General features: G+C 39.0%; 1 protein-coding gene across 1 annotated transcript in view; it reads right to left on the reverse strand.

The window, feature by feature from the left end:
- GABRB2 (gamma-aminobutyric acid type A receptor subunit beta2) overlaps window positions 1-15,928 on the reverse strand; it is a 132,118-nt gene that overhangs the window by 115,544 nt on the left and 646 nt on the right. The window contains exon 3 of the mRNA XM_057376204.1: window positions 15,197-15,264. Within this exon, the coding sequence (XP_057232187.1) occupies window positions 15,197-15,264 (68 nt within the window). The remainder of the gene's footprint in view (window positions 1-15,196; window positions 15,265-15,928) is intronic.

A 15,928-nucleotide genomic window follows, 5' to 3' on the forward strand; every position in this document is an offset into this window, starting at 1 on the left:
CAAAACAACAACAACGACAACAAAAAAACCCCACACAAATTAAAAAAAAACAACAAAAGTAGGCCAACTAAAACTTCCTCCCAATCCTTAACCAGGAATCATCTGCTGCTATTGCCACACCTCAATTCAGAAAAGAAAGGGTATAGGTAAGATGGACTCAAAAAAAAAATCAAACAGAAAAAACATCACAGAGAAATAAAGGAACGCACAGTAACAACAGCAGTGGAACACCAGTCAAACAGATCATCCTGAGGATTTTGTGTGTCACTGTCAGGCTCATAAATTCCTGACAGAACTGCAGCCCACAGTGTTGGTTTGCAATGTAATGACAGCATAACCTTTCTCAGCAGAAGAGAGGAATACTAAATAGCAACCTATAAAATCTGACTGATGGTAAGTAAAAGAATGCTGCTTTTAAATGGCTGCCCTCAAGTGAATTTGCAGGTCTGAACAATGAGAAAAGTCTGATTTTGATTTATCGCTACAAGCAGAAATACTGGCTATTTTATTTTGCCTGTGTCCAATTAAATGACTATTGTCATTAAAAAAGTGATTTTAGAAAACTGATACTGCTGATATGCTGGAACAATTGGGTTAGTGGAGTTCCACCTGTTCACTTCAAACCTTTTCCCTTCTGCTACTCTGGTTCACCTTCAGAGAAATCATTWCCCTTTTCCTCTCAGGCAATGCTTTAGGATGAAAAAAGGGGAAGTGAAAATCTCAGAGGAAGGTGAATAATTACTTCTCTCTTAAAACTAGGTCTTAAAAATATATTTTGAAAGTGCTTCCACAGTTGGGTGCTATAAACAGGAGACAAGCACGATCACTAGCATTACAAAACCCCTTTGCTGTGGCACATTCATAATTCTGTCTTTGCTTAAAAGGGTGCTTCCTTATGAAATTATTTTCCTTTTTGCCAGGTTTTGCTCACTTAAAAAATAAGTGACTAATATGCTATTTTATTTTCTTTGGATGTATTAATGCAGATGGCTTCAAGAACCAGACTGCTGTTGAGTTATATTTAGAAAACATGAGGGCAAATAGCCCAACATAGCAATTCTTTTCTGCTGATGAAGACTTCGTTTGAGACAGAAGAAATGTGGCAACTGTTCTTACCTTTGTGAACAAAGATCTTTGTAAATTCCAGCTGTGAATTAGCAAGCAATAATTTTAAAAWGAAAAAGGTGCTGAAGGATGGGAAAATTTTCTTCGAAGATCACTGACAAACCATATTTTCAGATTTGCGACTGTGAAATTAAAGTCTCGTTGATAACGCGGCCGTTTGTGCAAAATCCTGTGCCAGGGGTGCACAGAATAACAGCACCATTGTTCCATAGCACTTAAAAATATCTAAGCAGCATCTTGGAAACCCAGGCACAAGGGATGGTGAAATTCCACCATCAGAGAAAATTCTGCTCTCCCGTAACTCACAACAGTGATACTGCCAAAAGTCTAACAAACAAGTTAATTCTGTGAAATGGGATTGGTAGCAGTTTGGAAGGATGGAAAGCCCTTCTGAAAACCAAATATTTTTCCAAAATTTTTGATAAGCAATGATTGTCATCATATTAATAAAAGCTAAAAGACATTGCAGCTAAAGCCCATTCACAATTAAAATGGTCAAACGGCTCCATTCTCTCTCCAATTCTTTCCTCCAAGTAGATGTAAGGGTAAACTGAAAGTAAACAAAAACTTACTGCCCTCTCCCACCTTGGCCAGCTCTAGAAGGTCAACCAGTAATTTAGTACAAGAAATTTGAAATGGATGCACTTGAAACCGGGAAAAAACAAATTACCATAACATTGGTCTAACTCAAGAGAGTGTGCCAAGGTTTAACACATATTCAAATTGATAAAAAATTACCTTTGAGGTCCTCAGACAGGAGGAATTAAAACCTTATTTTCCTATTACATCATTGCTTTTTACATTAGTTCATCTAAGAMTCAAGTTCTCCTAATATCAGGAGTACAGCCACACATGCAGAGACAAAGAATCTTAACACACCCCAATAAAATCATGTCCATAAAAATATACAACTCCAGCTATTTTACCACTGTAAGTTGTAGACCTACCTGCGTTCTAAGGTTACTGAAAAATAAGTGTTGGGTTTTCTTTCCACAACTCGTTGTTGCTTTGGTTTGTTTGCTTTTACATACAGAAAGAAAACCCAAGTGAGATAAAGCCTGGCTTCTCCAGTGGGAGATATTTCCACAGTGGAAAGTTGGCAAATATGCACTACACTACCATCACTTCTAGAAACTTTTCTCACCAGCGAGCTTCAGAGAAAAAGTTCATCATAAAATAGGACATTTAGTGACAGCCATACAATGTTTCTCTTGCTTTCTGTAGAAGCTTTTAGACACACTTAAAAACTAATCTTCTGGGGAATCTTTCAGATAGCATGGCAGCTGGATTGTTGGTTCCCACTTGAGACAAAAATTGCAGTTCATCTCCTTCAAGCAGAAGAACTTTGTCATTTTTACAAGGGGGTCATTACCAGGACTTGGTAGCTGCTACTGCAAAATAAAAGAAACTGCAGCATTTCATAACCCACAGTTTGGAAGCTCTTACTCGTACATTAGGAAACCCACAGTACTATCAAACAAAAACTAAAAGCTAAAGTCAACTTCTACAAAAATTCAATTAAATCTTAATTCAAGCTATTGTTCTACTGATAATATGTGACATAGCTAATACTTTTTCTTCCACTGCTGCTCATATTTTACCAGTGATCCCATGTACAACTGGATTATTTTCTTTGAACCATTTGTTACAATTGGATCACCAAGATGAAACTTTCACCCCAAAATGAACACCTTCCTCTCTTTTTCCCAGAAGAAACTGGTTCAAGTTTACTGACCTCTCAAGAAGTAATTTTTTCATTTTGCACTTCCAAGGTTCTACACAGTGTAAGTTTACTAATTTTGAAAATTTTTAGTTTTGGAGCTAATGAAGTTTCATAAGTGCTTGCCTGCAATGGTGGCAGTGGCACCTTTCTGTATTTCTAGGAAGTTCAAGCCATCACAAAAGCAGTAAATAACAAAGGTTGTTTAAAACTTCCCATACAATCAGATTAAATGATAGCACTTTTTTTTCCCCAGAGAAAGATTGTTTTTCTGTCTTCCCACTTGGCCTCCATGTACCTGGCCACTGGTCAATTTAGCACAGCCAATATTTAAAACACCAATTATATCTAGCTTTACAATTTGTTCTACTGCTCTATATTCTAAATGTAATACTCTGTAGCAAGGTAAACTTACAAAACATAATCCTAATCATATTTTTAAAAGTCTATGGAATCTGATGACTATAATCRAAACACTTCGTGAACGAATTTGCTACTCAGGAATTGTGAATTTTAAATACATTAATTACTTCATATTTGCTACTCATGACTCAGCTTTGATCTGCTAAAATAACATACAAAAGGTATTCTTTCGCCTCTCAAGATTTTTATTTCTGCATTATAAACAAAATGCTTTTGTTAGTATTTAAAAATGACATTAAGATGACACAGCAAAGTAGTGTGGGTGAGAATGCGTGGGAAGCTGATCAGAAGCACCACGAACTTCTTGGATGTTCACAGAACAGCRGATCCCTCCAGGGAAATTTGGGAAAAGTATTCTGCATAGAACCAATTCTGCCTATATATCACATTTTATCTTTTTCTCCTATGATTCTTTATCACTTGGAATATTTGCTGGAAAACAGATTTTCTGTCTTGCTCGTTGTCTAATCTTCCACTTAGAACTCCAGACATAATCTTGTTTATGACACTGCCATTGGTGACAACGGAAAGCTCCCCCCACATCCACCTCCCAGCCAAGGCCAGGATGATGGAAAGGACTGTTCAGCTGAACACTTACCAGCCCAACCTCCAAAATATGCTCACTCTGCTGGGTGTGTGTCCTCCGCAAAGGAGGATGTGAGGACAGAGCACCCAGAGCTCTTTGGAGGGCATTGGGGTGTCAYTGCTGCAGTCAGAGCCATGATCCTAGCACAGTGCCCAACAGAGCAAGGCTGGGGGTCAGGCACTGACACCACAAATCCAACTGCACCCTTTGGGTTTGCGAACACCCTCACACCTGCTGAGCCATTGGTTCTCAGCCCTTTCATTCATTGCCTGAATGCAGTAAGAGAGCCAAGGATGAGAATGACTGGGATCTGTCACACACACGTGACAGGGGAACAGGACACAGGCACTGCAGAGCCAGCCCAAAAGGGCACAAATTAATGAACAACAAACAGGAAAAACAAAATCAAGCAGAGGAGAAACAGATCAGCTGTGATGAGGAAAGGCTGGTGCCCCAGCTGATGTGCAACATAAAGAGCGACATGACTGCATTTCAGCTCCTACGAATTAATTAACAAGAAAACATCTACACCTCCTCTGCTGTGAAWAAGTTTAACTCAAGAGGTAATTTAAGTTACATAAAATATAAAATACTTCCTTTATAAAAACAATGGGACACTGATTAAAACAAGTCCTTTAAGTATCCAAAAGCAGCAAYATTGATTGAAATCTCTTATTGTCAGTCTACTAAATAAATGCTGCCTTCATGAATAAACAAAAACGTAATCCAGTCAGCATATTATTTGGCATAGATACCTATCCMAAAATTCCATATGCCATATCAAAAGTTCATACACATCTCTATTCTCAAAAAATCAATTCAATTAATAARCTAATCAAAATTTAATTCTAAGCTTAAGACTCTGTACTACCCTCTACCTTACCCAAGATGATTCTATGACTAAAAAAAAGGGTCATTTTTATTCATTTAACTGAAAGTAAAAAAAATACTGCGAGAAAGGATGTCAAGTGATGTCTCCTTTTTAAAAAGAGGCAAAGTTTGGCCCTGGTAGGAACCATGTGAATCTCTTAATGCTGCCTCAGCAATGCATTTGGTTACAGCACAAACTCAAGACCAAGATAAGCAAAGCACACCCTTCCTATGATTGGACTAACTGGCTTAATTTAAATATCCTTAAATCAAAACTGACACAAAGTTTTATGGCCTTCCAGCCAACTAAAACCACCAGTAATATCCATTCACCTCAAAGAGCACTTATTGCACTCAGTAATTTTCTTTTGTGCAATTTTGGAGACTATTACCCTGCCCCATTTACACTTAGTGCCTGAGACATTGTAAGAGTCATCTTGTACTGCATTTCAAGTCACTCAAGTGCCCACGAATCTTGTGTGAAACCCATGCAGAAATAGCCTCAGTGGAAAAATCAGCATCACATTTACACATTTTAAGACTTGAAAACAAGGCTSATGTGGGACCTGAGCTCACAGAAGCATTCTGCAGAGCCTGTGCACAGAGGTGGGTACTTTTAACAGCATTTTTGAATGCAGCCAGTTAACTACTTTTATTATAGGTTTCTCTGTAACTGGTCACTCGTTTCACATAATAGTAGATTAATGAAAACTGTATTCATTTCCAGGCATTTACACTAACAAGAATGATTATAGTGAAGGGTCCCCTGGCATTTCCATTACAAATCTATTTTTCCAGGATTTATATGTCAGCTGTAATAATATATTTTCAGCTGAAACTTGATATGAAAGGTCTCAGCCATGCATTACTCAGTGAACGTTCCCACACCTTTGAACAGGTTTCTTTCAAAATTAAGAAAATAGAGTATTTTACCTCATTTTCCTATTTACTGTGGTTGTTTAGCATTTTATCTTGAGCAACCAAAGGCAGCATTTGCTGCAAGACACAAACACTGCATTGTTAATTCTATTATGGAGGGACTTCCCACAAGTATCTCGCATTGCAAACTGTCAGTACCAAAGAGCAATTGGAGACTAAAACAGATTGAACATTCACATAAATTTTAGGAAGATTTCAGGCTGATTAAAAGACTTCTTTGGTCATTTCTAGACTTACATGATTAGAGAAACAATGATGGAATTAGYTGGAAAATGCTCCTTTTCATTTGTAAATGATGTGCACACTTGTTTAATCCTATTTCCTTCTTCCSTGTATGTTATCTAACAGAATAAATAATTTCATAATGAGGAATAATTAAATAGTTACATGTCTAAATTATTTCATTTTTAAACTCAAGTCTACTGGACCTTCAAACTACTCTTTTTTTTCACTTAAATTTTATGTTTCCTTTGGTGCACCTCTTGTCAAACATGGATTAACACTGTTATTCTGACACCCCTGAGGGAGCCAGCAGAGTCTGTTGGGTCATCAGTCCTTGGGTGAGGAAAAAATTCCACAATGCTCTACAAGTCCTTTGGAWCTGCAGGGTCTATTAACTCAAAAATACACTTATAGAAGAAACACATAAGGATTAGACAGTGGACCATAACAATTTCTGGACTATTGGGTAATAACTGTTATGCAAATGACAACACATTCACCCTTACTGACCAAAAGGAATTAACAATATTTCACTGCTTTCACTGTGGTTGCAATAATGTGCCTCTTTTTTAGCAATATACATTTTTAAAGGTCTATATAAAACATTTTTAAAAGTCTGCACACTAATTTTACTGAGTCAAGCATATAGAATCTATATTGAAGTATTAAAAAACAATTCAAACTTCCATGGAAAAAAAATTAAATTAATTTACAATAGAAATTAGGATCAGATTTTCCAAAGGCTTCTGCATCCATGGCAGTGAATGGTTTTTAAAAAGGCTTCAGTATCTTTTCCAGTATTTAATTACTATCTTTAATAGCTGGTTCTCACTGAGAAATAGATGCCTTCAGTTCCTTGAAAGCAATAGGAACTACTGGTGATTTCACAGCCATACTTAATGCAAGAAGTAGAATAAGGAAGACTTCTAAAAATCTGAATCACAGGAGTCACTGTTCTGAGCCACCCCAAACACATGAAGATCCACAGGCATTTCTGGAAGACCTTTTCATCTCAAAGGGGTTTGGCATGACCTTTACCTAACTCTGCACCTTCTACCAACTCCTCTCCAAGGATTGTATGTAAAAATAAACAAAACATAGGGCATTTTGCACATTAAGGCCTTTTGCCCCATGTCAACCCCAAACAGCTTCTCAAGGAAATTGTGATGACTCATCTCTGAAAAAAGATGGCGTTCACAAGTTTCTGCCATTTTGACCATTTAGTTTTCCCTYCACAAAGATCTCTACTGCACATCAGTTCAGGAAGGAGCTGCTCCAGGTGAGCAGACATGTTGCTCCTACTGAAGCCCATTCAGACAGGCTGACAATATTTAAATCTGGTGCAAACAGACAAAGCCAGTGTGCTTRGGGCATGTCTAACAAAACAGCAAGTCGTGGTTACTGTGATTCAAAAACATTCCCAGTGAYAGAGGAGGCACAGGATGTGTTGTCAGCCTTTCACAGGTCAATTCAKGGCATGCCAGACTCTTTTCCTGGTCCTCTGACATCAGAATGTTCCACTCCCAAGCACCCTGGGCTAACAATCCATCTAGAGGGGAGGTTACTACAGCCGGGCTGCTCAGCAGCACAGGATGCAAAACCCACAGCCATGGAAAAGAGACCTTCAAGAGCATCAATCAGGACACCCAACTGTAAAGGAAAATTCTGGGGTTTAATCCACTGTTGCAGACTTGTTTGGTTAAAAGAAATGCCCTTTCATGAAAGAAGAAAGAAGAAACAGTCCAGAGAGAAGACACTGGAACAAGGACATTCCACTTCAAATAGCTGAATTTTTTGAGTAATGCATTCATTAGGGTAATTTAACATACTGCTCCTSTCCAAAGCCAAGCTGTCTGTAAATTTCTTCTACTTGTTCAAAATTTATAAAGCTGAGTTCATTTTTCAGCACAATCACAAAGAATCAGGGGTTTGTCCATAGGAAAAAYCAGTGGAAATACTCAGAAGTGACATACCTACCATAACAGCACACACTTGAATTGCAAAATACAGCTCTCAGAAGGGTTGCTTTTCTCCCCACACAGTTAAATTCTTATTACTTGAAAACTAATAAACAAATCCCTCTGTCAGTAGTTACAGAATAAAAATTAATAGGCTTTAGCTTTGATGGAGATACGCAAAAAGAAGCTCAAGATAGAAATAGCACAGTCCCCTTGTTCTTTAAAGTCTGAGGACAGGGAAGAGCTCACACTCTCAATGCTTTTTCTGGCCTGTGATAAACTACATTCAATATGATATACATTTTCTGCATTCGGCTGCATACATGTCAATCTCCTGAATATTAAATATCTTCTTATTTAGAGCAGAATTTCTAATTTTGATTGATTGGGAATTAATTACACCCTTATTTGCAAAACCAAATACAAAAATGCCACGTGCAGTTGGAGTGGCTCCAAGTCTTGGGAGGATCTTTGCGTTGGTCAGCTAATCTGAAAATACAATTTGCATGCAAAGATCTCTGTCGGGAAGAGCTGTGAAGTGAGAGCACTGCTACTTCACCACCTGGCCTTCAGACAGGCAAGACTGAAAGTGTAAATGTGTCCCCATGTCACAGTTCCTGCAGGGCTTGTGCTCCCCTGACTGTTCTCCACCCACTGCACAGCACCGCTGGCAGGAAATGGGAGCAGGGTGGGAATCCCTGCAGAAGTGGAGTTAGAGTAATTACAATCAAGCACAAAGGCTGTTTCTGCCCTGGTTTTCTTTCTGAAAACTTACAAATGACAACTTTTGTCAATGCCTACAATTCATAATTAATTACACACAGGTAATGTCTGTTTAAATTACAGATTGCATAACYACAGTAGCAATTTTTTCTGTTTTARTAACTCCAGACATCTGACTATTTCTGAAGTCATCATCTCTGAAGACAAACAAGATGCTGCCTTCCACATCTAAAAAGAGGCATTACAAAAATTACCTTGTGGATGAGCACCCTCCTTTGAAATGAGGGGACAGAACCTTGCTTACCTATTTCTTACAAGCACTAGCAGACAACTACAGCATGATCCACTAAAAGCCTACAAGGAATCTGGATTACACCTGGAAAAAGAAGAATTATTACTATACAAGGCTGTACTTCAATATGATCAAATACTAAAGGCTCTATTATAAACATTGCAGAGGGCTGCATGATGTATGAGGATAAAAAAGGGAGGGAGGAATAATAAGGATTTAGTCATGATGCACTGACAGACTTCAGAGTCACTAAGGAGCACAACCATTGGAACAGCTTAAACTTGTAACAAGTTTGTAGAGCACAACATAAAAATCTTTTATTCTACTACACGGCTCATCTATAAAGATTTTATGTGATTTTCAATAGAGAAGTTATGAAATAAAGCAGCCTATAGCAGCAGCTAACAAGTACACTTCATGTTCATTCCCGTGCATTAGCACCAAGACACTGCCCATAAAATATATTAAAGATAAATTTATCTTTTATTCTGTGGCAAAAGCCAAAATACTTCAATATTTATAGATCAAGGCTTTCTTAAAAGGAAAAAAAAAGACAATAATTATTAATTCAGTAGTACAAATAACCTCCAAGACAATCTCTTTAAATTACTACCAACCATCCCCTGGTCTGCAGAAGGGAGAGATCACCTTGAAAAATCACCACCAACAACCAAACAAGATTTTTCTACTGATTAAACTCTTGCAACTGTAGCACATTGAAAGTGCAATCCAATTAACAAACCATTTATACTGACCTTAAAGAAAAATGAGAATTACAGCATGCTTCTAAAACATGAATATGCATAATATACATAAACATGCATAATAATTTATTACTCGTGAACTATCTTCTACAAGTAATTACAAACTCTCTGTATTCCTGCATATATGTTCTAGATTAATCTTTTCATGCTGTGGCTATACATATTCTAGCAAAATCAGCATAAAAAACTTCAATCCACATGTATAGTTCCAATAGGAAGACTTACTTTGGTCCTCAAGAATAAATATTTCATTTGAACATAGGAGCTCTTTTTTATTTTCACAAATCTTTAAGCTAAGAAAGGAAATTGCCCRAATTAGAAACAGTAGTAACAAAAAATGGAAATCCATACTAATGTAATTTAGTTCAGTTCAGAATGTCTTGTGATGTTATTTCAGACAGTAACTGAAGGAAAAGGTGAAATAAGGCTTCCAGTAAAAAGAAGTTCTCACTTCTAAGATATACATCACCTGCTCTGCATTCACAGAAGTCTCTGCAGACACTTCAGTATGAGTCAGTGGTGTACAAGCACAATAATTTGGCAAGAGCCAAATTCAAACTGTCTGCTGAGAAATGCAATTTTATGTGAAGAAACATATGCATTTATGACACAGAGAAAATAATAAAACCAACTGTCTCTGACAGCAGAAGTATTTAGCGAAGCAGCACCTTCCTGATATTCCAATTTCATTTTCAATGCATTTTCAGTCCTGTCCTCTCCTTTTTCTCTCTATAGATTATGTGTAGCAGCATAAACAACTCGAATGGATTGACAAAAGAAGATATTGCTGACAGAAACCATTTTCATCACCATTTTCCTCACGTCTTTCTACACCAGTGTATACAGGACACGTTTTGCTGTTTTCATTTTTCTCTACCAGGACTTTTCCATGGAGTTTTAGGGTTTGGAACAGCCCCACCCTATTTCCTTACCCCTTAATTCCTATTTTTTTGTATCACAAGATATCTCTTCCCTTCATACACATGAAGATAATTGCTGCTACTTGAGAGGCAGCAGCACATCCTGTTGTATTCATTCTCTAAACCCATTCCAAAATCTAAACCTCGAGCTTTGTTAATGACCCCTACTAAAAACACCTCAAGAAAAATGAGAGATTTTAAGAAAACCAGTAGTAGGYCTCCATTATCAAGAGCAACTCAAAATCAGAGGTCTATCAGCAAATTCCTGCACATTTTTAGACTAAGAATATTTTGATCTACGAGTATTGCACTTAATGGTTATGCAACTTTGGCCTAACTCACACACAGAAGTAAAATATAGTATTACAAAAAGGAAAAAAGAAAAAAAAAAAAAAAAAGATAAAGCTTTTCGTCTTAGAACTTTGAAGCTCCTAGGCTCTGCTGTGTAAAACTTGGCACACACCAAGAAGCAAACCTTTCCCTGATAGATGGTAACAGCTCCTTTGTTTCTCCAGCTCCTACTTGATGGAAGGATTATGTTCTCAATCAACCGAAATGGCTCCCAGGAAGACAAACCCATCCATCTCTCTAACTCCACACACRCCACTGACTCCATGTGCCCAAACCCTAAGCAAGAAAACACTTGGAATTAAATRAACAGTTCTGATTCCTCTCTGCAGAGTCCACTGACCCACGGTGTGAATAGTTACATTTAATTACACATACAAGCCATTTCCTCAGAAAGGGTGCATTTCCTGAGTAAAATCCAGAGCTACAGAATATTTCTCTCTCTTTTCAAGACATTCTGTACTAAAATCCCAGAATAGCCACAGACCAAGAGGAAAAAAAAAGGGGAAAAAAAAAAGGAAGGAAATGTTGACCTATTAAATAGGGAATAAGCCAAGACATTGAAAACTAACACATGACCAACATTATCCACAGGAATCCTCATGTCTTAGCTASATAGATCAAATGCAAAACATGTTATGCAGAATCTTCAAGGTGTCTAGGGAAGAAAATTTGTTTCTTAATTTACTTCTTATTTATTTCTGAATGAACCTGTACCAATTTTTACAGATTTTAAGAGGGAATAGTTGGGAGGAAAATGAGAATGGAGAACAGTCTTCACTGCTGCATTGTGAAGGAGTCTACTCCAAAAATTAACTGAGAGGAAAATGGAAAATGTGACATCCTGGCTAGCACTGCTTATTAAAAAAATTAAAAAGAAAAAGAAAAAGGAAAAAGAAAAAAGATCCTATTAAACATTTCTGAAGATATTTTTTTACAATGAATGGTTTGTATTGAGGAAAAGGAAGCACAGAAGAAAATTCAAGTACAGYAAGAAACACCTGGAAACTGTCATGAGAACATTGCATTAGACTCAGTGCAACACAACTGATCTTACATAACATCACATTCCTTAGCCCAGGAAAACCCTTTTAGCGCCTTCACACCTCTCCATCTTTATTCTCTTGTAACCTGAGTAAGGGAAACCTTAAGAAAATCTATAGTATTGTTAGAATAAAGGATACACTCCTCAATACTGCAGGACTGGTCCAGAGAGGTGAGTGGAATTAGCCATAATTATTACTGTACTCTATAAAATACCTGCTCTATATTTTTTCTTTGTGGAATACAAAGAAATTAGTCCAAGCAGCCATGACATTTGTTGACAACCACGTACTCTTGAAGTTCTCACTTTTCTCATGTGCATTCAGGGCATTCCCCACAGCTGGAACAAATTATGTTCACAAGTACCAGTACTTTGAAAGCATTTCTGTAAACTCAGATAAATGCTAGTTTAAGTTTCTGCCTACACAAGTTTCAGCTCTGTTGCAGAAGAAAAATAATTGTAAGGCACCTGTAAAGCCTAATACACTCTTTATGATGCAAGTACTTATCAACTCCTCAAGAATTTAAAGTCAACAATAATATTCTTGAGCATCCTTAACACACTTTTGCTTTCTATAACAGCAACTWTTAATTATCCTGTTCAACAAAGTGAAAACTTCATGATTTACTTCATGACACAGGAGATAAACCTTCTGCCTGCAGAGTRGGACAAATTTATATGGTAAATGCAATATATCAAGACAGAAAAAGAAATGTAATTTTTTAAAAGTTAACGCTAAAATTAATAGAAATTATCTCAAGCAGAGTAATATAATTATTTAGCCTTTCTCCCAAGGCAGAAGTTTGATCCCATTAATGTTAGAACATGACTCCAGGCAATGATCTGCCTTGATCTAAAGTCAGTAGTGTTTGCCATGACTACAAACAAAGCTACAGCAAGGCCATGTTTAGAAAAAATCGGTCCACAAATCCAAAAGACTCTTTCCATGTCWCTCTTTATCTCAGAAGGCTTTGTATCAGCTGGCATTCCATGGTATTCCTCCAAGTTTCTACTCCAAACTCTGGTGAATTTGCAAGCAAAAAAGCCAAGGCTTTGCAGAAAAGTATTTTGTTGTTTCCTTGTATGTCTCTCTCCTCATTCATTTCAGGTCTAACAGGGTATATCAGTACTTGCTATGTTACACAGACCATTGTAAAATCAAGTGTTACATTTTGCAATTAAGCAGATTATAATCTTGGTTTGGAATCTCTTCTGAAACTGTAAGTGGAAAAAAAAATTATGTAACATGATTGCCTGGGTTTGAGAAATAGGTGGCTTCTTAGAGTAAAATAAGCCCAGAGCTTAAATGCTTTAGGCAAATTAGTAGGACAAAATTGTCTATACATTCCCTCCTCAGAGTTCTGCAGAGAGTCTGAAAATACTTTTTTCAGRAAGGTCAAACATTTCATTATAGAAAGACAATAAACTGACTACAGAACACTAAAAATAATGCTCCATTATATAGTCAGGAGGCTGCATCAGATCACAGTATTGTGATATGCTAGAACCTTTAATTGGAGACCAAATGTCTAGAAACCATTTAAAGAATCAAAGAAAAGATCCTCAAGTATTTTTACAATCTTTTCAGGACAACCTTCCAGTTCTGAAGGGATGTGAGGATATAATGCTGACAGTTCCAGCAAGGAACCCCCATCATTCCCTCACTGCTCAGGGCTGTCTAAGAAACAACTCTATGGCCCTGTTCCTCCTACCTACAGCTCTCCTAATGAAAAGCAAGTGGTTTAAAATACAATTCAATTTTCTTCTTCTGCACTTCACTTCCTGAAGRTAGAATACTAAAACACAAGTTTAGTGATACAAAGTTTGGAAGCCCCTTTTAGCCACCTAGAAAYTTTCCATAAGTAATGTGAAGGTGAAATTGTTCAGGTTTCCTGGTATCTTGAAAAAGAGCAGCACCAAGCTCTCTGTCACCAACACCTCCCTGTCTCACAGTAAAGCCACCTGTAATGTCATCCTCAAATTAGGCCAAGGGCTGTATTTTACATCAYGGAAAAACTCCTGTGCATCACACAAGTCATCCAGTTTGAGAACAATGTTTGCCAATTCATTTAGTGTAACACTTCTAAGAACCCAAGCACAACACTGAGGAATTAAATATTTCAGTAGTACAATAACATTAAAACCACYGATAACTTTCCAGGTGTTACTTTCAAATGCATTGTTACAGCTACAGCAATAGCCYTAAAATCACATTGGTATTTAGAAAGGTATTTACTTGAAACCTCTTAAAAATGATGCTTGCTTCAAACAACTTCACAAATGCTTGAGAAAACCACATTTATTTTGTATCATTTTTGTATCATGTGCTACTATGTTTCAGAATCTTTTGTCCTTCTCCTCTAGGCCCCTGTAAATATTAGGCCAAATTCTGCATTCTCAACCAATTATCGTGCAAGTTAAGATAAAAACTTCAGAACTCGACCACAAACACTTCCAAATAAGAGAAGTGAATGTTGGTAAAGTTTCATCTAAGTCAAGAACAGTTTCTTCCAAAGTATGAATCAGACTTGTCCAATTTCCTCCACACCTCATTAGTCTCCCAGGTGATGATAGTGAAACACAGAAAGTGTCAAGTGTATTACGCTTTGAACAAGCTCAGTGCTTGAGCACAGTCAGCTCCAAGTATTTGGGTAAAAGAAACAAACATCTGGATAAATAAAACCTGTAAAATCATCGCCTCTTTCATCACCATSCAAAATAATGGCTGGGGGGAGAAAAAGGTAAGTTTTGAACACAGCTGAAGCAAAAACCTGTTTTTTTCTGCTTTTAGTCGAAAGGGACCTTTTGTTGCCGGGTGTTTTTTCCCCGTGGCACGGCAGAAAGGCCCCGGGAAAGGCGCGGAGAGGAGCGGAGAGGAGCGAGAGGGGCGAGAGGAGCGAGAGGTGCGGAGCGGAGCGCGGGGGTGCGCGGGCGCGGGGAGCGGGAGCGGCCGGCAGGGGGCGCCGTTGCTCGCGGGAAGGCGGCGCGGGCGGAGCGGCAGCGGCAGCGGGAGCGGCCCGGGAGTGCGGCAGGAGCGGAGCCGGCCCCGAACGGCCCCGAACGGCTCCGGATCCACCGCCCCGGCATCCCGGCACCGAACAGCCCCTGATCCACCCCCCCGAGCGCCCGCCGCGCCCCGCCCCGCCCCGCCGGCTCCCCGGGCAGGAGGCCGTGCCGGGTCCCCGCACGCCCGCGGGCACCGCTCCGCCTCGGCAACCCCCCCTCCCCGAATGCAAGCAGCCCCAAACCCTAAATACTCACCATATTGACTTCCGAGACCATATCTATACTGGCAATGTCTATGTTCATGCCAACAGCCACTGGGGGACCTGCAAACCAACAAGATGGTCCGCAATGTGATCTCTAAGAACTTAACTCGTTCTTACCAGAGTTCGCAGGGCGAACGCGGCGTGCACAAGAAACACAAGCACAAAGTGAGGAGGGAGGCAGAAAGTGCCCCCCAGCGGGGTCCCCCCTTGCCCCCCGGCCGTGGCCGTGCTTTATGTAACGCGCACACGTGCCGSCACCGGCGCGCCCCGCTCCGCGCCCCTCCGCGCCCGACACGCTCACCCCGGGGACAGCGCGCACCGAGCCCCGGGGGAGGGATGGATGGGGGGACAAGGGGAGGGGAAAGGGCCACCCACAGCCAACACGTCCGAAATAAACAAACTAGTTGGAAGTGGGAGCACGCAGGGGGTTAAATGACATTTTTGTATCGGTTAACAGCACATCTTGTACTCAAAAATAGTAACTGTGATCACAGGCACATTAGGCTGAAAGGAACAAACGTTGGGTGAACTTGAGAGAGATTTGCATCTCGATAAAATCAGTTAAACAAGGGTTTAATTACAGGTTAGTAAAGTACCATCACAGACACACAAAATGAGGGACCGATTACGAATATACAAGTGATTTAAGTGATCGCATTAAGAGCATCCTGTGCTAAGAAAATTGAGAAACAATGGGCTTAAGTTTGGATCAGCGAGAGGAAAT

The sequence above is a fragment of the Malurus melanocephalus genome, unplaced genomic scaffold (genome assembly GCF_030028575.1).
Source record: "Malurus melanocephalus ecotype Western Australia unplaced genomic scaffold, MMel_1.1 scaffold_273, whole genome shotgun sequence".
Classification (NCBI taxonomy): domain Eukaryota; kingdom Metazoa; phylum Chordata; class Aves; order Passeriformes; family Maluridae; genus Malurus; species Malurus melanocephalus.